Raw genomic sequence first — 23,976 nt, 5'->3', positions numbered from 1 at the left:
ATATCTGCTATTTTTCAATGGCTAAAGTTAACAGGGCCCCTCTCCACCTTGGGCCCTGGTAACTCAGTCCCACTTTCCTACCCCTTGTGACGCCCCTGGATAAGGCCATCGGTGTTGCCACATGGCTGGAGTCCAAGACCAAGTGTGATAACGTTACGCAGCAGCAGCGCAGCCCTGCGTCTGCCTCCCATGCCGTCTGAGTCAGTCAAGATGAAGTTCATTGACCCGAAAAAATGCTCAACTCTCATGTTAGGACACTCTAAGGGGGGCCCACCCATCTCGTCCAGGGGACTTTTATCGCCCACAACACTCCCGTTATTACCAGTGTTTCTTTTTTGGTGCCCGAGGTGATGTGGGAGTTGGGTTCGTGTGCGTGTGTGGTGACGCGGCACTGAGAAAATACTGCTAAATGTCAACACGAGTCAAAAACAACAAATGTCCATTGTTCGGCTTCAGCGATTAGGTTAGAGAACAGCGGGTTCTGGTGCGCCTAACAAAAATAACCAAATTCTCTAAAGGGATCATTCATGGCAGGCCTGTTCCATTGTTTTGACCAAGGGATCTGAGGAATTCCTTCCTTTTCGCCTGCGGCAGGAAAGCTAGCGACCGACGTCCAAAGCCATTGAGCATCCTGGACGAATCTTGTGACAATGATGAACTGAATTAACCAAAAACCTGGCATGCGCCCTTTTCTTATTTTTTTAAAGATTTGTTTTTGGACTTTTATGCCTTTATTGGATAGGACAGTAGACTGACAGGAAATGGGGGGAGAGACGGGGAGTGACATGCGGCAAAGGTCGTCCGGATCGGGAATCGAACAGGCGACGCCGATCAGGCATCAATAATGCCTATGTGGTATGCGCCTGGACCAGTAGGCCAGCGGGCGCCCCAGCATGCCCCCTTTTCAGGATAAGAAAAAGGCCACACTCTCGTAGCCACGATGCAATATTTATTTACAGAGAGAAAAAAAAAATACATTTCGACCTGGCAAGGGGGGACTGCCCCATAGGTCAAACTCCCGTTGGGTCGAACAGCGTTGGCAGGTTAGATAATCACCCGCGAGCGTCGGCAGGTTAGATAATCACCCGCGTCACGGTTACTGAGGTTAGCTTTAGGGTTAGGGTTAGAGTTAGGCATAGTTTTACTGAGGTTAGGATTAGGGTTTGGGTTAAAGTTTGGTGATCGATCCAAAGGGTGTTCGACCTAATGACACGTTACCTGGCAAGGTCTTCTTCAGGGGAATGCCCCCTTTTCAGACTTAGGTTTTTACTAAACAATCAACTCTTATTTAACTCGGAAGTGTTGATAGATCAAAATTAAGCTATCAAGCGTACATATGGAACCAAATAATATTATAATAATTTGGCCACCGCTTCTTTAGGCTATTTGTGCCACTTTACATTTGCTGATAAGTAAAATGTGCCCTCTGCATACCCATCCTAATTATCAGGAGCAGTGAGCACCACTGGTACAGTGCTCGAGGAGCCGTTAGGGGCGTCTTCTCACTCTTCCGAGTAAAATCAACACTGCAAGCAGATTTCTGTGTACCACTCATTCTCCACTTATCCAGATCTAAAGTATGGAATAAAGTGGTACTTCTGTCAGAGAACCAGGTTTTCAAAGGCTTGTATTCGTCACCTTACAATCAATCACCTGCTACTGTAAGTCAGAGCTGCCACAAACCGGTCTGGCAGCTTGCAGATGGTTGACATGGTTTAGAAACTCTTTTGGTTTCGTCTTTGTCCTGCTTCTCACAATTTACCCCCCATCACTCATTCTAGTTGTCAGTTTCCGACTAGGGTATACATCCAATCATAAGTCTTCCTTTCTACACAGCATGTAGACCAGGGGTCTTCAACGTTTTCAGGCCAAGGACCCCTTAGTCGAGAGAGGGATGAAGCAGGGACCCCCACAACCCATAGATATCATATAGTTTCATCATTTGACAGCACAATCATCATCTATTTTAGGTTCATGTTAATTTGTGTTTCCTGATATTTAACCACTTAAACCATCAATACTTAATAAACTTGACTTATCACTCTGTACTTAGTCTGCTCTTTTTCCCCTCTACACGAAACCTCTTTTCCAAAAATAGCCGGCTGCGAGGCGTTGTGAGCTTGTAGATCTGCTATTTTTGGCTAAAGTTCTCAGAATATGGACGCTAGGATTCATTCAAGTGGTTAATATAGAAAAGTAGGAAAAAAAGCTTCTATCACACAAAGATTTGGAGGACCCCCTGTAGTAACTCTGAGGACCCCCTCGGGGTCCCGGACCCCCTGTTGAAGACCCCTGGACTAGGGTATACAATATACATCCAATCATATGTCTTCCTTTCTACACAACATGTAGACTACTTCAGGAGAACTTACAAAACTCAACATTTCAGAAATAACCAATGTGAACAAAACAGGACACAGGAAAACACAAAGGCACTCTTCTAGATGGCTAGACTCCTGCAGAGCCAGACCGTAAAAAATATCCAAGGCATGTTCAGCTGAAAACGCACGTCATGAGATGATGCTCTTGTGCTCAGCTGGCCAGTTAAGCGTTTTTAAAAATCGTTGCCAAGTCATGCATCAATAAAGGCTTTTTATATGTTCAACAGAAGTGTGCCCGAAGTACACATGTTACAAAGGAAAGGCACTTAATAACTTAATACAACACATTTTAAAAAATTGCCCTCCTGGCAGCACCCACATTGAAAACCAGAGCCAAAGAGCACTCTATTCGTGCGTGGCATGGACCACCCACGCAGCCTTCTTATCCTATTAACATGCATCATATTTCAACCCTTTTTGAGGTAGAGGTTAGCAGCACTCAACATATTTCAACCCTTTTTGAGGTAGAGGTTAGCAGCACTCAACATAACTCTGCTCTCTTCGTCTCCACTCTCACCAGGCGTTTTGCTCATACAGTAGCCAGTCAGCTATGGAGGGACACCTCCCTTGTTTTTCTGACCTCAGAAACATAACTCGCATAGCTAACTGTGACTGTCAAACCGTGCACGCAGTGACCGAATGTAACCCACCACCCAGAATATGAGCCACAGTTTTGGATAGCATCGGCTTGGTCTGTGAAGAGGGAAATAAATGAGAGGTTGACTAATGTGCTCAGTGCTCACACTCATTCTTTCATAGATAGAACATCTATCTTGTGACAAAGGGGATTCACAGGTGTAATGGGAATACCCTGGTGGATTCATTTCCTCCAACTCGTGTGTGGAAAAAACATTACGAGGGAGCAAAACATACTGGCTAGAAGAATGCAGACACACTATTGAACACATACTGTACGAGATGGCAGCAACATAGGGCACGGAAAATTAACAGATCTACAAGCCGGCCAGCTTGTAGACCGGTTAATTTTGGCAATCTATAGCCTCACGAGAGACAATAATCATGAGAAAAACAGCCACCACACTTCATAAGGAGCACAGAAGCAGCCGCAGCAGAGCGCAATCTCTGATGAAGCCAGACCATAACAACAGACGCCCCATGGCTGGCTAGCCTCAGGGATAACAAACACGGTTCTTTGATATGGTGTCAAACAGGCCATTCTCTGCACACACAAACAGGGAGTTCCATTGTGTCAGGCCCAGCAGGTGTCATGTGATGGAGCGCTGCAAGTCAGCTACCTGACAAACAATAGACCTGCCCCGTCTGCGCGAGGTTACTACAGGGCACCTGGCTGAGGTTACTACAGGGCACACCGCCGAGGTTACTCTAGTTCAGCCCAAGGATGCCGTGGGAGTCTGTGCCACCGAGCAGCAAGGTAGTTAATCCCAGCAAAGCTTTTCCAGTCCGTCATTAGGTCGGGTATTGTGTGATACTGTGACGGCATTGTTGGCACAACGTGCGCAGCAAAAAACAAAGAGCTAACATTATTGCCATGTCCATAAAACATCAAAGCACTATGTGGATGATGGGGGGGAATTTCTATGGGCCACAAGTCCTTTGAGCATGGCACGTGACCACACATACTGTATATTCTCCGACAATTCACCCGTGCATAAACGGGAATAATGCACGCGTGTAGCCGAATACCAGGCTACCCATTTGCCCAAAGGCCAATATTCATTTGGGGAACGTAAACAAGGCATTTAGGTGAATAGGTCCCATCTGTGCCTGGAGGCAAGGTGTCACAGGGCAGCTCTGAAGTCAACTAAAGTTCACATGTCTAAATGTCAAACTCTTGTTTTTCGGACTCCGACACCCTGAGGCTGGAATGAGTGGTTCCTGCTCCATGTTTTGCCAAACTAAACTTAACATTAAGGGGCGGCATAGCTCAGGGGTAGAGAAACTGGTATTAGAGCACGAAGGGTATAAATCCCGAAGGGTTCCCAGTTCGAATCCGGGCTCCCCCTGAGTCAATGTCGAAGGGTCCTTGGGCAAGACTCTGAACCCCTAATTGCCTCCGGTGAGTAGGTTGGTGCCTTGCATGGCTTCCTCCGCCACCGGTGTATGAATGTGTGTGTGAATGGGTGAATGTAATGCACAATCTATGTAAAGCGCTTTGGATTAAAAGCGCTATATAAATGCACCATTTACCATTTACCATTTAACATGACTAATCTTGGCTCTAGACGAGTCCACAGAGCTGCCCTGTAGTTGCGGTGCCAAGCGGTGCCGCCTGACACCGCAGTTATGATTGCCAGTCTGTGGTGGATTCGGCTATAGACAGCTGTTCCCCAAACAGCACTGCTTCCCTCACCAACACCAAATGTACACACAACAGCAGTAAACCGCTTTCACGTTCTGAGAAAGTGAAAAGGTTCAATGCATGGTCTATGGCAGGGGTCTTCTACAGGGGGTCCGGGACCCCTAGGGGGTCCTCAGAGTTACTACAGAGGATCCTTCAAATCTTTGTGTGATAGAAACTAATTGTTTTCTTCTTTGAACCCTAGTGTCCTTATTCTTAGAACTTTAGCCAAAAATAGCAGATCTACAAGCTCACAACACCTCGCAGCTCGAGGCGTTGTGAGCTTGTAGATTGGCTATTTTTGGCAATGAGCTTTGGTGTAGAGGGGAGAAAGAGCAGACTAAGTACAGAGTGAAAGGTCAAGTTCATTATGTATTGACAGTTCAAGTGGTTAATTATCTGAAAACACAATTGACATGAATCCAAAATACACCTGATGATTGCACTGTCAAACAATGAAACTATATGGAATCTATGAAAAGGTTGTGGGGGTCCCTGCTTCATCTCTCTCTCAGCTAAGGGGTCCTTGGTCTGAAAACGTTGAAGACCCCTGGTCTATAGAGAGGAGCGAACGCCACCTTTCCTGTTGCGGCAAAATGCGTTTCAGCAAAGTTGAGAAACATACACACAAAAGGAAGATGTTAGCTTTGTGGGTGTTTCAGAAGTACGGTTAAAAACTCGCTTTGGTGTGAGCTGGCTAAGACATCGCTATAGTGAGTCCCCTCCAGCTGGCAACATTGATTGTGGTGTAATTGTTTGCAAAGAGTGGAAACGCTTTGCCATCATGATTAAAAAGAACAAGTGTTCATGTTTGACAGATTTGTCACAAGACTTACCAGCTGCTAGGTTTTGAATACCAATTATCAAAGGCTATCACAGCATGTGGCACGCTGTACGACAGCCAGTTCTATCCTTGCCATGCCTCCACAGGTGCTAGTAAGCCAGTCAAGAAGCTGACTCTGCAGTGGTGACACACAGTCCAATCCCTCAGTGGGTGTCTCTGTGGTGTGGCACACCCTTTTGCAGCTGTCAGGGTGCTTTGTAAAACCTTAAGCATGGCAGAATCACGACAAGAGTCCAATTGGTTGTGTACAGAAGCTGATCTAAAAAAAAAAGGTTTCGGCCAAACTCCCTGCGGATTCTCTGCCAAGTACTTTGCGAGCAGGCTACGGTTTTGAGAATGATGCACGGAGGAGAGACAATGGCAGGCGGCGAAAGAGATGAAGTCGTGCTGCTCGGGAAAGTTCTCCACTCCCTTTTTCCTAACAGATGGGACTGACAGGCTCATGTTTACAACACTCCAAACCTATCAGAACGGAAACGTCCCAAACACAAGCTGACAAGTCCGGGGCCGACTGACAAACTCCCAGCACGTCAGATCAGCGGGTGGACAGGCTAGAAGAGACAGGTAGATGGTGGTGTGTTGTGATGTAGCGGACAGTAAGACCACATGACCAGCCCATTGCTCTGGACGCTGACTCAAGTCAGCAGCACACCGGACCCCTACCCCAGATATCTGGTGTTGGAAGGTGAGGTGCCAGGACGCATCAGGATCTTGATGAGAGGGGCAGAAACGATTATAAACAGGATAACAGATGCATTCACAAACCACCACATCCATCACGGCCTCACCGCTAACATAAAGACAGATCAAAGCCTCCTGGCCTAGTTTACCGCATTATATTCCACACATCCATTCTTCTCTGTATAGAAAGATGACCCACAATCAAATTCTTAAGGGGCTTAGTAGTTCTAAGCCATAACACGCCCATGAATGCCTTGAAAGATGACTTGTTTTGATTGTTGTGTAGGACAGGGTGATGTGTGTGAGCTTGGCAGGATAGCCAGTCATCTGGTGTTAATACGACAATGTGAACATGCGGAAATAATTCAATTAAAGAATGACGGAACCCTAAGAATGAAAAGGTCTGAAATGGGTCACTGGCTGCAGGGAGACGATGACAGACAAAGGTAGGGATGGGGAATGTGTGGGGATTATTAGAGTTCCTTTTTGTGAAAGGAAATTAGATCATTTCACTCGGCACAGACTACTTTTTGAAGAGTTTAATTAAAATGTTAAAAAGGCCCTCAGCCCTGCGGAACACTATTATTTGTGGATTTTCCAACATTAATTTGATACGCTAAAAGTGTAATCACCATTATGCCCAATTTATACAGTACTTGGTTGCACGCCACGTTGCGCACAGAAAATAGAAGATCTACAAGCTCACTCACAACACGCTGCATCGTGACCCCCGTTGCAAAAGTATAAATCACCCTTAAAAGGAGTAGTTCACCCCCAAAATGCCGTTTTTCCTATTGATTACTCACGCCATGGAGACTTGAATTCAATAATATTTTTTTGTATTTGTTGCATTAGACAATAATTTGATTACATAAATGTACCCCTATTGGTTCCGGATGGGGACCCAAATGCACTTGGGTCCCCATCCGGAATCAATGGCCGTAAATTTACGATAAAAAATGTTTTGTCTTAGGAATGCGACAAATACAAAAAAATATTATTTAACTCAAGTCTGCATGGCATGAGTAATCAATAGGAAAAAGGGCATTTTGGGGGTGAACTACTCAAGGTTTACTATGGTACCAGAGCAATCAAAGTCTAGGTAGATTTGCAGCTATCAAGACAAAGTCATGAAACTCTCACATTTTCACTTTCAAGTGCTTATCAGCCATGTTGCTTGCAGCCAGCCCGCTGGTCTCACAGTGGAACAAAAAGTCCCTGCCAGTTGAAATACAACACCTCTGCCTAGAGACCGCAGCTCCACCAGCCAATCACCAGCTGAGTTTCAGACCTCATCGGTTGGGCTCTCGACAATGTGGTTTGTAAGTTAGTCAAATAATGGCTGCTGCTGGGAGCTACCAGGGGTTACTAGCAGTCAATGAACTCGAGTAACCTTCCCTTGATCGCAATCTTCTCAAGCCTGGACTGAATGGAAAGTTGGAAACTAAGAATGTTTCCGACCAAACATGGGTGTTAATCAGTCATGCAGTTCATTGAAGAATCATGATTAAAAAAACAATAAAAACACCTACCAATATAACTATGAGGAAAGGAGTAAATAAATACAGTTATGTCAGAGCTGAATTCAACAAGTGCCATGTTCAGGAAAAGAGATAACTATACACAGAAGAAAGGTACACAATGAAGCCGTTTGTATTCTAAATGCTTTGGGTTACAGGCTGGTTGTCCAAACTGGCTGGTGAAATGGTGATTAAAATCTACCCACAGGCATTGTGGCACGCACGTGCGCACGCACACACACGCACACGCACACACACACACACACACACACAGTTTAAGACTGCCAATTCCAACCCTTATTCTTGGATGGTTCCAATGTGGCTCCAAACAACAGAAACCAGGGCTAGGTTACTAGAGTACAGTACATACATGTGGCTAGGATAGAGATCCTGTGCTTTAACACACTTGAGCCATAATACTTGTGTGTATCATGTGTAAAGGGCCTACTACATTCCAACAGTCAATTAAGGTACATTACTTATGACCTAAATAAATCGCATCTGCCAAATGATATCTGCAAGACATTCTTATCGAGATGTACCTTTTAATGCCACCTTCAAAAGATAGATACCAACAAAAGCTATGACTTTCTCCATATTGGAGAGGGGAAGTGGTAGAGGTTACAATTGCAATTACTGTGCATATACTGTACAAAGCTCAACTGTATGGGGATTACAGATGGGGTCTTGTTCGACTAATCTCTTCACGCATGGTACATTTCCAAACTAATTAAGCTGTGGCTGCCAAAGAACACTGCTTTACTCTGTTGGTTTAGATTTTAAATGGTTTTAGATTAAAGACAAAGACGTATGAAATGGTCAGGAACCGCAGCCCATGATGAACCTCGTTAACAGCAATAGACTCCCTTGGTGATTCACCCACATTAGCCTGATCAGAATGCCAAATAAGGCTGCTTCAAGTCCTACTTTATAGTACAAAATGCACATAAATATCCCAAACTACAAGCTCAGAATGCGTTGCAATTTACGTTGTGAGCCTATCTGAGAGTCAAATGTTTTATTGAAATGGATTCTTGGATTTTCTTTTAAACCATCAATTAGATCAATTACCTGTTGCATCCCAATGCCAAATACTAAACAACAGTATAGCCAAATGGAGGAAAGGTTTGCATAGAAAAGCCCCCTGGCAAAAGGTTTGATCAAGTGTAGATACTACAGAGGGCCGATGGCCAATGCATTCTTCTAATCTAAACCAATTACAAGCTGTTGTTGTGGATTAGAGCATCTCTCCAAATCAGGAAGAAAACACTTCCACTTAGCATGCTATGACCGTAATAACCATCACTGTTTCCTGCATTCATTAATTAAATCAAATCAAAGTCGAATGAGTGCATAAAACCACTATATCAAGCCCAATTAACTCTTTGCCCAAATTATTCAGAGATGGTCTGTGCTGAGGTTGGAAGGTCCAGGTAGGAGGCCTAGAGGAAGACCAAAGAGATTTATGGATGTAGTGAAAGAGGACATGAAGGTAGTTGGTGTGAAAGAAGAGGAGGCAGAAGACAGGCTGAGATGGAGGAAGATTATTTGCTGTGGCGACTCCTGAAGGGAACGGCCGAAAAGAAGGTCTGTGATTTTAGGAAAAAGGAATGCATTGAGAATACGGAGGAAACCAAATATAAAAAATGTCTTAAACAGGGAATGAGCCATTCCTCATGTTGTTGTAGTGGGTCCTTTCCCAGTTCCCCTTTCACAATTTACACCCAATCTATAATTAACTATAACTATGTGGAAGCTAGCCCAGATAGTTTCCAGCTCTTGATAAAACCATCAATCACCTCAACAGGCTGCCAACAAGATCCTAGCCAGCACCGTCTAAAGAGGAAGAAATGCATTAGAACTAGCACCTGTGTGTGTGTGTGTGTGTGTGTGTGCGCGCGACTGTGCGCGTGCGTGCATGGTGTCGGTGATCTGCCTGAGCGCCATGTGGCCAGAGGCAGCGGCGTACGCAGCAGCTTATATAAGTAGCTTGCCGAGTTCTGTGTGTGTGCACAGTACGTGACGTGTGTTATGTAACAAAGTCCTCCCAGGAGGGCACAGAGCGAGAAAGAGGGGCCCCGCGCTCATTTCAACCTACTGCTACATTACCCAGAAGCCTCTGTTGTCTGTCTTTTGTGTGTGTGTGTGTGTGTGTGTGTGTGTGTGTGTGTGTGTGTGTGTGTGTGTGTGTGTGTGTGTGCGTCTGTCTCAGAGAGAGGGGTACAAAGTGTTCCAGACAATTCACACAAACTCACACTCACCTGTTACTAAAGCCTAGGGATGGGACGATATGAAAACGTCATATCACGATTATTGTGAGAAAAACGCGATCCATTCTCCCGGGGGCGGAACATTTGCCAAAAAATAGCAGATCTACAAGCTCACAACGCGTCCCGTTTGCGACGCGTTGTGAGCTTGGATATCGGCTATTTTTTTGGCAAGACATTTCATAGAGAGAGGGGGAAAAAAGTACATATCTCTGCTGTCGGGCCGAAACCTCCAAAATGTTCATTTTCGGGGAAAACGAGCTCAAGTGGAGTTAGGAGGTTTTGACCGAAGGGCTTTTTACTACTTTTCATTGGTTCAATATTATTTAACCAACACACAGACATAAGGGTATTCAATAGCACATATTTATGAAAAAAAGAGAGGGCCAATTGGGTGGAGTTAGCTGGTTTGGCAGAAAATGTGGAGATAAGAGGTTTTGTCCCAAGCACTTTTTACTACTTTCCATTGGTTCAATATTATTTTAACCAACACTCAGCAGTAAAAGGTGTTCAATAGCCCTGATGTATGCCAAAAAAATCAAAAACCTCAAAAATGGAGTTAAGAGGATTTGACCAATTATAGATGGTTCAAGTGCAGCTCGGCAAATAAAAGGTGAATTGTTCCCAGTGCATTGACGGAGGGCGATAGCACGATAAATTAAATCTCCACGATACGATTATACAATTTATCACGATAAACGATAATATTGCTTATCATCCCATCCCCACTAAAGCCTGACTCGTACTTGGTTGCGCAGTGACAAGCGCAGACCTACAAGTTCAGTTCACAGCACTTCTCTGCAATGCATGAGCTTGTGAATCTGCCGTTTTTGGTGCACGACATAATGCGCAACAGAGTATAAATCAGGCATGCGTTTGAAGGATGGAGTGTGTGTGTGTGTGTGTTGCATGCATTATGTGACTCAGAGAGGGTGCCAATAACTCTGGAAATCCTATCACGGGAAAACAACTCATTTAAAGCGACAGCCGCTTGCCAAGAATAGCCTGCTCCGTGCTCCTGGGCGTTTATGAGTGTGCAATACCAGTAGGATGACTGTGCATGAGGTGTACTGTATATATATAATGACTGTAACAATGTGACGCTTGTGTGCAGCAAACTGACAGATTGCAAACTGAGCACATGAAATGAGGAGGCATTGGAAAAAGGCAAACTCTCTCTTCGAGGAGTGACAGTTGCGAAGACACATTCCAGAGCTACTTGGACGTTCCCTCTTCAGCAGAATGGCCTGTGGGGAACGTGACAGACATAAATGTTGGTAACAGAGCAGGCCGGGGCTCTTTGAGTGCTTCAGAGCAGCCTTCCTGGGAGCCTGTTTGCAGTTAGCACATGACGTGCAGAAGCCCGAGCTATATACCAAGTAGGGCAAAGGTGACGGCACAAAGGGAGAGTGCAGGAAATGTGTCTCTGCTGGGTTGCCGTAGTAGCATAGGCCTGCTCATCTCGTGAAACAAAGAGTTGTTTTCATGACGGACGAAACCGGCCTCTGCTCAGCAGCACTGAGTCACACACACTGGGATCATAATGGACAGACAAAGAGCACGTGCTCATTAAAAATCATGACTCCTCATCCCGATCCTGGGTCAGTTTGCACCTCGGCGGTTCGACATTAACCGCAAAACAGCAGATCTATAGGCTTGTTGTGAGATCATAGATCGTCTATTTTCGTACAACGAAGTACGAATGAGTCACAATGACGGCCTTTCTTTCTTCCAACACCAGCACAAGCGATGTGTTGAACGAGACGCGTTCCCTATTCCTACTCGTGGGCTGGCTTGTTTGGTAAAGGAAAGCTAACAAGTGGATGTTAAGAGATTTCTTCCCAGAAAAAGTGAAAAGGATTCATGTTTGAATCCATCTGTTGAAAAACGCCATGATTCAGGACAGGTCGTTGCCCTTCAATGCGTATTTGTGTTTAAAAATAAAACCAAGTCTTAACTAGTCTAATTCCACACAACTTTGCCATCTTGCACCGTCACCCCGTCTGCACTTGGTCTTGAATGAATGACAGGGCTAGATCTGATCTTATCTCACACAATGTAACTTACTACATCTCACTGAGCCGACAGATGCTGAGTGACAAATACAGAGCCAAAACGCCTGGGCTGATGCACATGGTGGCAAGCGGCATGTGCTGCAACTTCATTAGTGATACCACAGCCAGCCGTCTCCTGTCTTCACCACCTCCCTGCAGCCCCCACCTACGCACACCATCTGTTGGCAACCCTCCATCGCTAATCTGGAGGAGGTCAGAGGAGCGATGGCGGCCAGGTGACCTCTAAGATCCATCTACCCCCCACACACACACACACACACACACACACACACACACACACACACACACACACACACACACACACACACACTCTCAACTTTGTTCAACTAAAGGGACAGGGTGAGGACAAATGGATTCATTTACTTCACCATTTATTTTTCCAACATTCATCCCCAAAAAAAGGACGCCCGATTTATACTTTGTTGTGCACTGGAAATATCAGATCTACAAGCTCACAGTCACAACGCATGCATCGCACAGTAATACATTATGAGCTTGACGATCTGCCATTTCCAGTCTGTGACACACGTTGCACATCCAAGTACAACCAGACCATGAGAGCGAGAAATCACAGGAGATGCGTTAGAGTCTGCGTGAGAGTCTGTGAGAACATGCACATGGAGCAGGCCAGGCAGACACATCGTGCCTGAGCCAAGTCAGATGGATGTCACTTTAATGAACAGCTTTAAGTGGCATGCTGTGTTTGAGTGAAGGGGTCAGCGCGGAGCGGCACTTAAAAAACACACACCCAGGGGCGTCACTCACAAGGGGGGGAAAAGTGGGACTGAGTTACTAGAGCCCAGGGTGTAGGGGCCTTAATTATTTTACACTTTAGCTATTGAAAAATAGCAGATATTCAAGCTCGCAGCACGGCACTAGATCTGCTATTTTTGAAAAGTCGTGAAAATGTGTGCACATCTTTGAATATATGTATTTTTAAGCGAACATTTGTTACTCAAATTTTGCTCTCGCAGCGCGGCACTCGGTGCCGCGCTGTGAGCTTGTGTATCTGCTATTTTTCAATAGTTAAAGCACAGGGGCCCCACAGTGAATCCTTGTACCCAGGGCCCAGAATGTGGTGAGACACCTCTGCATACACCAAACAGATTCCCCCTCACAGCGTGCATTCATATCATTTCCCTCCTCTCCAATTTCTCCCCCCCGCCCACCCTGTGACTCCAACCCGATAATAACAAACCCTCACGGGGCTGCTCAGAGCAGATTTCCCCGTGTGATGATATTATTGCTGGATACAGCATGCTGGCTGCCAGATTTTTTTCTTAGCCCCCCGAACGGGAAGCCCTGCAAATGCACCAGCTATTTATAAACATCAAAAGACACGGGAGTGGGGAAAGGCTGCGTCAGATTTGGTACTGTAAATCAAGTTGGAAGATTTGTTTTTCGAAGGGCCGATTGAAGGCAGGTTCCAGAGAAGAAAAAAAAAGTCAAGAGGGAGATTCTCAGATGAAAAAGATCTCGGATACGGTGACAAAGTCAGCGTGTCGACAGTGTGTCACAGGCGTCCAACATGAGCTTCTGAAGAGAAACGACCGAAGCGTTGCTTAACTGTGTGTGCAAGCATCGTAATGAAAGAGTGGTTCTTTAAAGCTAGTTGCACACGGCTGCGTTTTTCGGGCCGAATATTGGAGTGAATTTCGGACCGCGCAAATAAAAAAATCAACCTCACGTTATGTCAGTCACGTTTGCACACTGCCGCCCGTTTCGCACACCACTCGGTCCCTTGCTCTCTCTATCTCTCTCTCTCTCCTTGCCCTGAAAAACGCATTTCACAACAAAAAACGCAGCAGTGTGCAAAGACCTTAAGGCCATCAAAACACCATATACGGACTAGTAATACATGGAAACGCAACAAACAAAAAAACTGCTTAACTATGAAATAAAGGCCTCCATAACAAGGAACCATAACCTCTGGTATCATCTGATATGTAATGCAGGGGTCTTCAACATTTTCAGGCCAAGGAAGGACCCCTTAGCTGCATATTGTATAAAATTGTGTCGCAGATTTTCACCACCTTTTTTGACAGCACTGTCAACAGTATATTTTGGATTCATGTTAATGTGATTTTTTTTTAAGACATTTAACCACGTTGGTAGTAAATTTGACCTTTCACTCTGTACTGTCTTGGTCTGATCTTTTTTTTATCTCTGCACCAAACCTATTTGCCAAAAATAGACGATCTACAAGCTCTCAACGCCTTGCAGCGTGAGGCGTTGAGAGCTTGTAGATCTGCTATTTTTGGCTAAAGTTCTCCTCAGAATAGGGATGCGAGGGTTCAAGTTGTTCATTTAAAATAAGTATCCTATCACACAAAGATTTTGGGGCCCCCCTGTAGTAACTCTAAGGACCCCCTAGGGGGCACGGACCCCCTGTTGAAGACCCCTGATGTAAAGGACACAAAGCAGAGAGCAAAACGTCTAATCACTAAATTACATTTCCAATCAGCTGCTGCAAAACGCGGGGGATGTCAAGGCCTCTGAAAGCGATTGTTTTGTTCAGACAAAAGACAACAAACCAAAGAAATGACAAAAAGAGGAGGAGTGCCTTGAACGGCGAGACCCCGCAGTTGAATAGAGGGCAGTAAAGGCGACTGAGACAGTCTGGATGGCTGGTCCCAGGGTCTTATAGCTGCACGAGGGGGACGGCAGACAGACCAGTGACAGAAATGTGCACAGGACTCAATCCGGCACGATCATATTTCTTGGCAAGCCCTCTGTGACGAACGACCTCAAGTAACCCCGCAGGGCTCAAGGAAGAGGTTACTATAGGGCATTACGCTCCACTGAACACTAAACATTCACGTGGTTGTGCTGTAATTAGAGCCGCTAATTAGCGATGGCTATGGCTACAGTTTTCCATAGCCGGTGACACCTTAAGGTGCAAGAAACCCTAGGCTGATTTTGAAGTTGTTTGTTTTCTGGAATTAATTATAGTACACCGTGAGCGATGCAGCTGCAAAATGACTAATTAATCACCGTTTCAAATCGGCACACCTAAATCTAACGCTGCAGATTTCATTTGCTGCAGCTCCATTGCTTACATAGATAGCCTGCCATGTTTACACAATTACCCTTCTGTAGTTCTTAACCTGTACAGGAAAACAAACCACAAAGTAGGAAAACAAACCACAAAGTCAGCCTACGGTTTCTTTGCCCAATAATCTTGATTTATATTTAGTGGCGCGCCGCGTGCAACTAAGTAAACGTTAAGTGTTACCGCGTGACATCAAGATCATAGTAGACAATGAGAAGAGTTGATAAACACAATAGGTTGGTGGATTCATATTTCTAAGAGACAAGCGTGCCCTAGATTACATTTTCAGCATCTTAGCCTCTTCCCTACAGAAGGAGGATAAGAGTGAGTGAGTGAGTGAGTGAGTGAGTGAGTGAGAGTGAGTGTGTGTGTGTGTGTGTGTGTGCTCAGACCATGTAATTCGGGATGGGACGATATGAAAATTTCATATCACGATTGTGAAGAAATCGCGATTTACGATATTATCACGACAATCAAAATCCATTATCCTTGGGTGGAACATTTGCCAAAAAATAGCCAATCTACAAGCTCACAACGCGTCACAATGAGACGCGTTGTGAGCTTGTAGATCGGCTATTTTTTGGCAAAGACATTTGAAAGAGTGAAAAAAAGACTGTATCAAGTACGTATATTATAAGTACCTGTAACCAGTTCTAGAGGGTTTAAGTGGTATCGGATATGCAGCTCGGCAAATAAAAGGTGAATTGATCCCAGTGCATGACGGAGGACGATATCACGATATATTAAATCTCCAGGATACGATTATCGTGAGTGTTTTTTTATCACGAAAAACGATAATATCGCTTATCGTCCCACCCATACCTACATGTAATAAATGTTGATGTATTCAGCATATCAACGCTGGTAAACATACCTCGTCTGCTCCTGTAGAATGAGATGAGGCTCCACAAAGAACTTCACCCGTAGCCTCAGCCGACAGGGGGTCAGGTTGTCCATCTGCTGGCAGATGCGGTTCCTCAGATTCAACCACAGGTTCTCCCCTTTGCTACCCGAGAACTGAAGACCAAAGTAGTCCACTTCAATTATACCCAACTTCCTGCAAACCTTGAGGAGGGGGGCAGAAAGAGAACTGGTGTGAAATGATGACACATGCGGTTTGAGGTTTCGTTATGCCATATTTTGGATGAAACCCGGGGAGGGACTGTCACTTTGTTCAATGTGATTCTTGCAGGCTTGCTGCTGACTCAATTGTTGTAGTGTTCATAATGCTTTAGAAATACATTTGGATATTTGCCCAGTGAAAAAGGAAGCATGACACATACCACGACCCCCTCAAGCCTCAGCACAGACTGGCTTGGGGTGTTATCATTAACATGCAACATGAGGCAGTGGTTAAAAAAAAGAGGGGGAAAGAAGGAAAGAAAGAAAGAAAGAAAGAAAGAAAGAAAGAAAGAAAGAAATGATGTTTGTCAGTGCACCGACCATAACTAGAAATGTCTTTAATGAAACTGTCATCCAAATGCAGTAGCATGCAATTTACTGGAGTGTGTGTTCTTTCTTCTGCAGTGTGCGCTCGAGTCTGACTCGAATGAACTTTAGTAACCTCCTCGACCAAGCCTTCCGCCTCTGTAGCCAGGTAACAAACACAATAAGTGGCACGTTTTGTTTGAGACATTTTCAACTAGGCTGGAACTGGAAGATGTGCACTGTCTGCAATGTGACACATTAAATATTGTTGTTACAGTATTATATATACAGCTTAATAGTTCGGTCTGCGTTGTTCGTGTAAAGAACATTTTGTTTCTCGAGTTGCCTGCAGAGCGTGCAACAATAGGAAACCGATGTAACTATTATATAGGCTATAATCGGTCTCTCGTGTTGTGGAGGGGACAACTTCACAATACTAAACACAACTTTATTTATTCTGTTTGTTTCAGCATCTGAGTGTTCTGCAAACATTCCAGGTGTTTGTGTGTTGGCACGTGAACGCCAATGCGATCAGTAAACGTAATGGTACGATTTCGCCAAAACCAAAAAAACAACAATAAAATAAATTAATAGGTACCGGTGGTGGCGATGACAATGCATTAGTTGAAATCACAACAAACAGCAAAACGTGACCTGCAGTCTGTCATAAAGAAAAACCGAAAGCGCAATTTATATTTGGTCGTATAACTTCGTAAGGCGGTAATGCGAGTCGAAAACACCCCCCCCCCCCCCAAAAAAAGCTCATAATAACGTATAGCATCCCGAAGCGTTGTGCCTTTGTAGATCAAGACATTGAGCATAGCGTTTTTTACCTTATTGAGACAATCTTCACCGTTCGCCTTCGCATCAACTTCCACTTCCATCACCACCGAATCCGGACGAGTAACGTGGCAAAGCATTTTGGCTACTTTGTATTATATTTTTTCGTGTCTTTGGTCTGTTGCCACGCTTTAAATAAAACCTACTGTCATAAAACAAATCACGCAAACGTTCTTTAAAAACCCCCTACATGAAGCCTTCCTTCACTTTCTGTGCCCTCTCTCTCAGTCTCTCTCTCTCTCTCCACTCTGTGAACTCCCTGTCTGAGTGTCTGTCTGTCACTGACTCTGAGCGGCCGCTCGCCAGCTGTAGCCTATTTCAATGAATGCTGTGCTGTGCGTGCAGAGCACCGCCCACTCGGGGGCGACCAATCATAATCCGAACATACATATTACTTACTTACTTCAGTTACTAAGATCCGGTCTGAAGTCCGCCTAATGTATCCGGTGACTTCTGCAAACCAAACGCATTCACTTACAGGACTGTTTCCGTATCCGCTCTGGACCGGATATTCAGAGTGCAAAGTAAATTGATCCCATTTAGACGGTCAGTTCAGTGGTCTTGTGGTTAGAGTGTTCGCCCTGAGACTGGGAGGTCGGGGTTCGAACCCCTGTCTGACAGGACCCCACAGGGCCATTTGTCATTTGTTCTAATCTAGGTTAAGGTCACTAATAAAGGCTGAGAGTTCACACTTGGATGTCTGTAAACGGTTAGATCATATCCTAAAATATAGTTTGTAAAAGTAACTAGAGAAGATGCAATTGGAAATTGCAAGTGTGGTTGCTGAATGCTGACATGACTATATTCTAGGGGGCAGCAAGCTAACTGTCATGTGACGCTCGACCAATTAATTCCCTATTGATTATTGATTCTCTCTCCCATTGATTCCCTACTGATTCCCTACTGATTCCCACTCCCATTGATTCCCTACTGATTCCCACTCCCATTGATTCCCTACTGATTCCCACTCCCATTGATTCCCTATTGATTCCTCCCATTGATTCCCTATTGATTCCCATTCCCATTGATTCCATCAATTTCCAATGGCAGCTGAAAAGTTACCCTAGTAATCAATAAAGTTACGTCATTGATGATGAAAAGTTACGTCATTTTTGAGGAGTTACCCTGCCATTTCCAATGGCAGCGGAAAAAAAGTCTATATAAGCAGTTACAGGTTACCTAAGAAGTCTATAAAGTTTCCCTAGAACTTGCCGTCAGGCAACCACACTAACTAGCGTGACTCTGCTACAGACTACAGTAGTGGTTACCGTTACCGACCTGAGAGAGTGAGACCCAAACTGTCCCCCCATCTGGCCTTCAAGTCATTGACATTTGAACAATCTAGTTTAATAGGTCTACGTCCCGGCACAGGTGAATTATTTACGAGAATACGGTCCCGAAATAGCGGGAAAGGTTTCTGACCTGCCATTCTACGCTTCTTCTTGCTTTCCAGCCATGTGAATTTTTAATAGTGGCTCCATTATTGTGTTACTAGCATGGTAGGCTACACTGTTTCCATCACAGTTCCTCTTACAGTCGTCACTGAAATGACCTATGGTTGTGTAAGATTACATAAGATAAGATAAAATAGCAGGCCATAAAGGCCTACTTTATATTGTCCACAAAGGAATTTTGTCATTTGGTTCCAAGTGCTTGCCTGTAAAGGCACAACAGACAACACACTTGCAGCAACATCAAGGTACACATGGCCTAGAGTGACCAGACGTCCCGATTTGACCGGGATTGTCCCGGTTTCAAGCATGTCCCCATGGTCACCCTAACATAGCCCCTGAACTATTTATTTCCGCATGAACAAAGGCCTAAGCCTATTATAAACAATAAGGACAACATTCATATAACAAAATATACAATGTTATAAACAATATAGAATACATCAATAGCTATACACAACTGATAATGATTATGGCAACTACATTATATAACATACAAAACCTACAGGTTTGTTTGCTACTGGCTATGACGCTGAAGTCAACTTCCATCAGCCCCTGTGTTTGCACTTCAATGTTAAACAAAGGTTTGTTCCATGACTTTGGGGGGTCTGAGTCATAGGAGGCCATTGATTTCTGCAGACTGATTATAGTAGTCATTTAATGTCTATACCTACTAGAATTTTTGTGTGCACAGCGGACAGTTGTTTGACTCAATATGCAGATATTTGATACTGATTAATTTTGATCAGTATACAAAAGTCAATATGTAGATTTCAAAAGTGTGCGTTAGTGAAAGTAAAGTTTGTTGTCGCTGACCTCCATGGGGAGATAAGAATACGCTATGTTAACAGCTAGTGACATGGATGACTGCACGCACGCACGCACGCACGCACGCACGCACGCACGCACGCACGCACGCACGCACGCACGCACGCACGCACGCACGCACGCACGCACGCACGCACGCACGCACGCACGCACGCACGCACGCACGCACGCACGCGCGCGCGCACACACACACACACACACACACACACACACACACACACACACACACACACACACACACACACACACACACACACACACACACACACACACACACACACACACACACACACACACACACACACACACACACACACACACACACACACACACACACACACACACACACACACAGCCAATCTACAAGTACACTATGTTGCAGCGCAATATGTGTTGAGGTTGTAGATCTCTAGGCTAGCCTACTACTTCTGGTCCGTGACACCATATCCAACTGAGTAAAAATCTGGTGTAACCCTTAACCCCAACCCCTAAACCTAACATCTACAGTAAATGCTTAATCGTAATCCTAACCTGAATCTTTTACTAAGCCCAACTCCTTTTTAACCATAATAAAACAACAATTTCTTCTGTGAGGAACAGGGAAATTATCATTGACTCTTTCTCAAAGTTTAGGCTACTATACTTGTAGGGATATTTGGCCAACAGAAGTAATACAAGTAGCCTAAGCACCCATGCACATATTTTAAAATGATTTTACTGCATACTCCTGCATTTAAGGTTTGCTGATGATGAATCTGGTTGACATTAACTCCATTGAGACAATGAAGAAGATAATAATGATTATAATAATTGGAATAAAAACAGTGTTCTGGCTGTTGGACTCAAATAGAAACATGATTTAATGGTTCCATCTGGGGGTTCCTGCGGGGTATTTTACGGTCACACTTCCTCTGCATATGATGACAGATAGCAGTAGATCTGCTCGATGGCGAAGACATTTGGTGTAGAGGTAAAAAGGAGAGGACATAGTATAGATGGATGCCTGGGGGACTCCGGTCAACCAAGTATATATAGGGTTTTAGTCAGGGATCTTCAACAGGGGGTCCTCAGAGTTACTACAGGGGGTCCTTCAAATCTTTGTGTGATAGAAACTTTTTTATCTTTTTTTATACGTCCATATTCTGAGAACTTTAGCCAAAAATAGCAGATCTAGCTTGATCGGCTATTTCCGGCAAAGAGGTTTGGTGTAGAGGGGAAAAAAGAGCACACTATAAGCTCAGAGTGAAAGGTCAAGTTTATTAAGTATTGACGGTTCAAGTGGTTACATAATTATCTGATAACACAAATTGACATGAATCCAAAATACACTGATGATTGTGCTGTCAAACGATGAAAATATTTGGAATCTGGGGGTCCCTTCTTCATCTCTCTCTCAGCTAAGGGGTCCTTGGCCTGAAAACATTGAAGACCCCTGGTTTAAGTGGTTAAACCCAGTTAAATCATTTGCAGTCGAGGCTAGGTATGATATCATGCAGTGTGACATCATTTCCCTCTAAGGCAAAATCACATACTGACTCGACTGGAGCGTGAACGCATCGCCACGCAGGACTGTCTTGTGTGTGTGTGTGAGTGTGTGTGTGTGTGTGTGTGTGTGTGTGTGTGTGTGTCACTGTGTGTGAATTGGCGCGTGTCATTGCAGTGTCATCATCACTGCCCACATCTCCTTTACCAGAGCTTCTGACTTGAAGCGAAGGTTATGTCATATAAAGCTAGCAGAGCTGCCGTGCTGTTGTTTTGATGCTAGCCCTGATTAAACAGTCCTTACATTCACTCTGGTGTTTGGAGGGGAAGGCTGTGGGAGCATTACAGACCAAAGGTAACTGGAAGAGCTATGAAGAATGGTCAGAGGGGGAGCAGCAGGTCCTTCTGCCTCGGAGAGAAGCGGTGGTCAGAGTCAAAGGACGGGGATCCTAAAGATGGACACTCACCAGACGGATGCTTGTCAGAGAAAGAGACAGCAGCTGAGTTGGATTCGGAAGCGGAAGACGCCGTGAAGGAAAGGCAGAGGTGCGGGGACAAGATCCAGGCTCTGTGGGGAAACGAGGACACCTCAGGTGGACCACTGACCGAGGAGGACTCCAGCAGAGGAGCTGCTCTACAATCAACGACTGGATGCGTACCTGTGAAGAAACAGGATTCCTCTTGTGAGACGACACGTTCTCCAAGGCTGCTGGGCGTATTCAGGCCTCAGGAGCTGTGGCTGTCAATGACAAGGTGTCTCTCCCTTCGATGGCCTCCCTGTCCGTCCCTCAATCGGCAGAGTGAAATGAAAGTCACACGCCTAGTGGACCTCCGCCGCTCAGAGGACAGGCGGTCAAGCTCGGACTCCAGTGGGAGCCCTTCGAGTACATCCACCTCAGACACCAGAGACGCGGGATTGGTGGGAAAGAAGGAAGTGGAAGTGAGCAGGAGAGCGGGTAACGGTCCGCCCCCCGGTCGAGTGATGTCATATTCATCATCCAGACGCGCAAGAGTCAGACCAGCCTCTGAGTCACTGCTAGCTGCCATGAGTCTGGAGAAAGACATGATCCTGAGGGTGGAGCTGGTTGACATGGGAGAGGAGAGGGGAGATCTGCGCTACAAGGCATCGTGGAGGCTGTCAGAGAGACACAATGAGCTGGCACGGGGCATTTGGCTTTCTGTGAGCCAAACATGCAATGGACTGGTTTAGTTCCAAGTTTGGGCATTTATTTAATGGATATACTTTTTATTATTCACCATGGTTATTAGTGTGGTTGCCCCGCAGGGAAACCAGACTATTGTTCTTGTTTTTTTTTCTCATCATCTGACGTAACCCTTCACCTAATCAGACATCACGATACCGTGGTATGGTGATTTCATCCTTTCCCCCTATCTGATTGGCTTAACTATAGTTAAGGCTCCCCATTAAGGCTTTCTCAGACTCCAAGGTGAAGAGCTATCACCTCAAATGCTATGTGATAAGCTATCACCTTATCACCTTAGTCACAGACTCATGGTGAAGTCCTATCACTGCGTCTCTGTGCCTCTAAAACCAGGGGGCACACTGATTGGTCTAGTTCGACCAATCAGTGAACGGGGTGATGGAGAGAGATGCCTAATAGGTCCGCGGTGATGGCTCTTCACTGCAGGTAATGATGTAATGTTGTAGTTTTCTGACTTTAAAAGACTACACCGCGGTGATAGCTATCCACCGCGGTGTAGTCTTTTTAAATCATAAAACTACAACATTGTGTCATTACTCGCGGTGAAGAGCTTTCCACCGCGAGTCCCGACACATCTCTCTGTTTTTACTTTAAGACAGATCACCGTTCACTGATTGGTCGATCTAGACCAGTCAGTCACAGTGATAGGACTTCACCGTGACTGACTATGATGGCCTCCACTTATTTTCTCACTTTAGGTGGATAGCTTTACACCTAAAATTCGCGGTGAATAGCTCTTCACCCTGGGCTCTGATAGAGGCTTTAGAGTCAACAGACAACCACACTTGCAATTTCCAATTCTATCTTTCTAGTTATCTTTATTGTCCTCATCCAGTCTCAGTGGGTTTCTTCAGGAATGGTTTATATTTCAATCGTTTTCAATTATGGCTGAGAATAGTTACGTTTTGTGTCAGCACATGACCGTGCAGAGTGCCATAACTGTGGTTAACTGATTAGAAACGCTGTTTCGAGAAACAAGCAGAGTTATTCTTCGGCTTACTGCCTTTGTAGGTCTCACAGAGTAAGTTTCATTCATGGTTGAATGGCTGATTTCATATGTGGGACACTCGGGAAAGCCAAGATAATGTCATGCTGTTATGAATACAATTACTGCTGTCGTTATATTTATGAGTATGTACTGTAGTAACCTATATAGTACAGAAAAGTGCATTGACTAAAGGTTGCAAAAAAACATACCATGTGCAAATATGAATTATTACAAATCTGTGAACTGCGAATATTGTGACACGGTCTGACACCGATTTTCAGGAAGCATTGAGCACAGTCCAAACTCCACCGCAGTCTTTCACTCTGTGAAAGTCTTGCAGTCATTTTGTCAGCAGTCAAAAATCCATCAGTTCAATTGTCTCATAATGTTCTGCCCTCAGCTTACGTTAATGAGGATGACGGGAACGGTGAAAATTCTGTCTGTGCTACTGAAATATTAGAATTTAGAAACAAAATCTATCAGAAGAAGGAACACAAGTTCCAGTCAAATAACCTTCCGTTATAAGACAAAGAGAATGGAGAGGAATGTCATTTTCTAACTGTCAAATAATTAAACCTCTTTTGTAGCCAGGCCAC

At 44.8% G+C, this 23,976-nt stretch overlaps 1 protein-coding gene across 1 annotated transcript in view; it reads right to left on the bottom strand.

The window, feature by feature from the left end:
* Positions 1-17,675, bottom strand: part of mylipa (myosin regulatory light chain interacting protein a) — a 37,607-nt gene extending 19,932 nt beyond the window's left edge. Inside the window, exons 1-2 of the mRNA XM_080734931.1 lie at positions 17,402-17,675; positions 16,015-16,205 (exon numbers count right to left, since the gene is read on the bottom strand). Of these exons, the coding sequence (XP_080591057.1) occupies positions 16,015-16,205; positions 17,402-17,488 (278 nt within the window). The 5' untranslated portion in view covers positions 17,489-17,675. The remainder of the gene's footprint in view (positions 1-16,014; positions 16,206-17,401) is intronic.
* Between the last annotated feature and the right edge of the window lie 6,301 nt (positions 17,676-23,976).

This window comes from Nannobrachium achirus, assembly GCF_963921795.1.
Source record: "Nannobrachium achirus genome assembly, chromosome: 10".
Taxonomy (NCBI): Eukaryota; Metazoa; Chordata; class Actinopteri; order Myctophiformes; family Myctophidae; genus Nannobrachium; species Nannobrachium achirus.
Note: the sequence above shows the minus strand (reverse complement) of the source record. Positions and strands in the feature narration are given on the sequence as shown.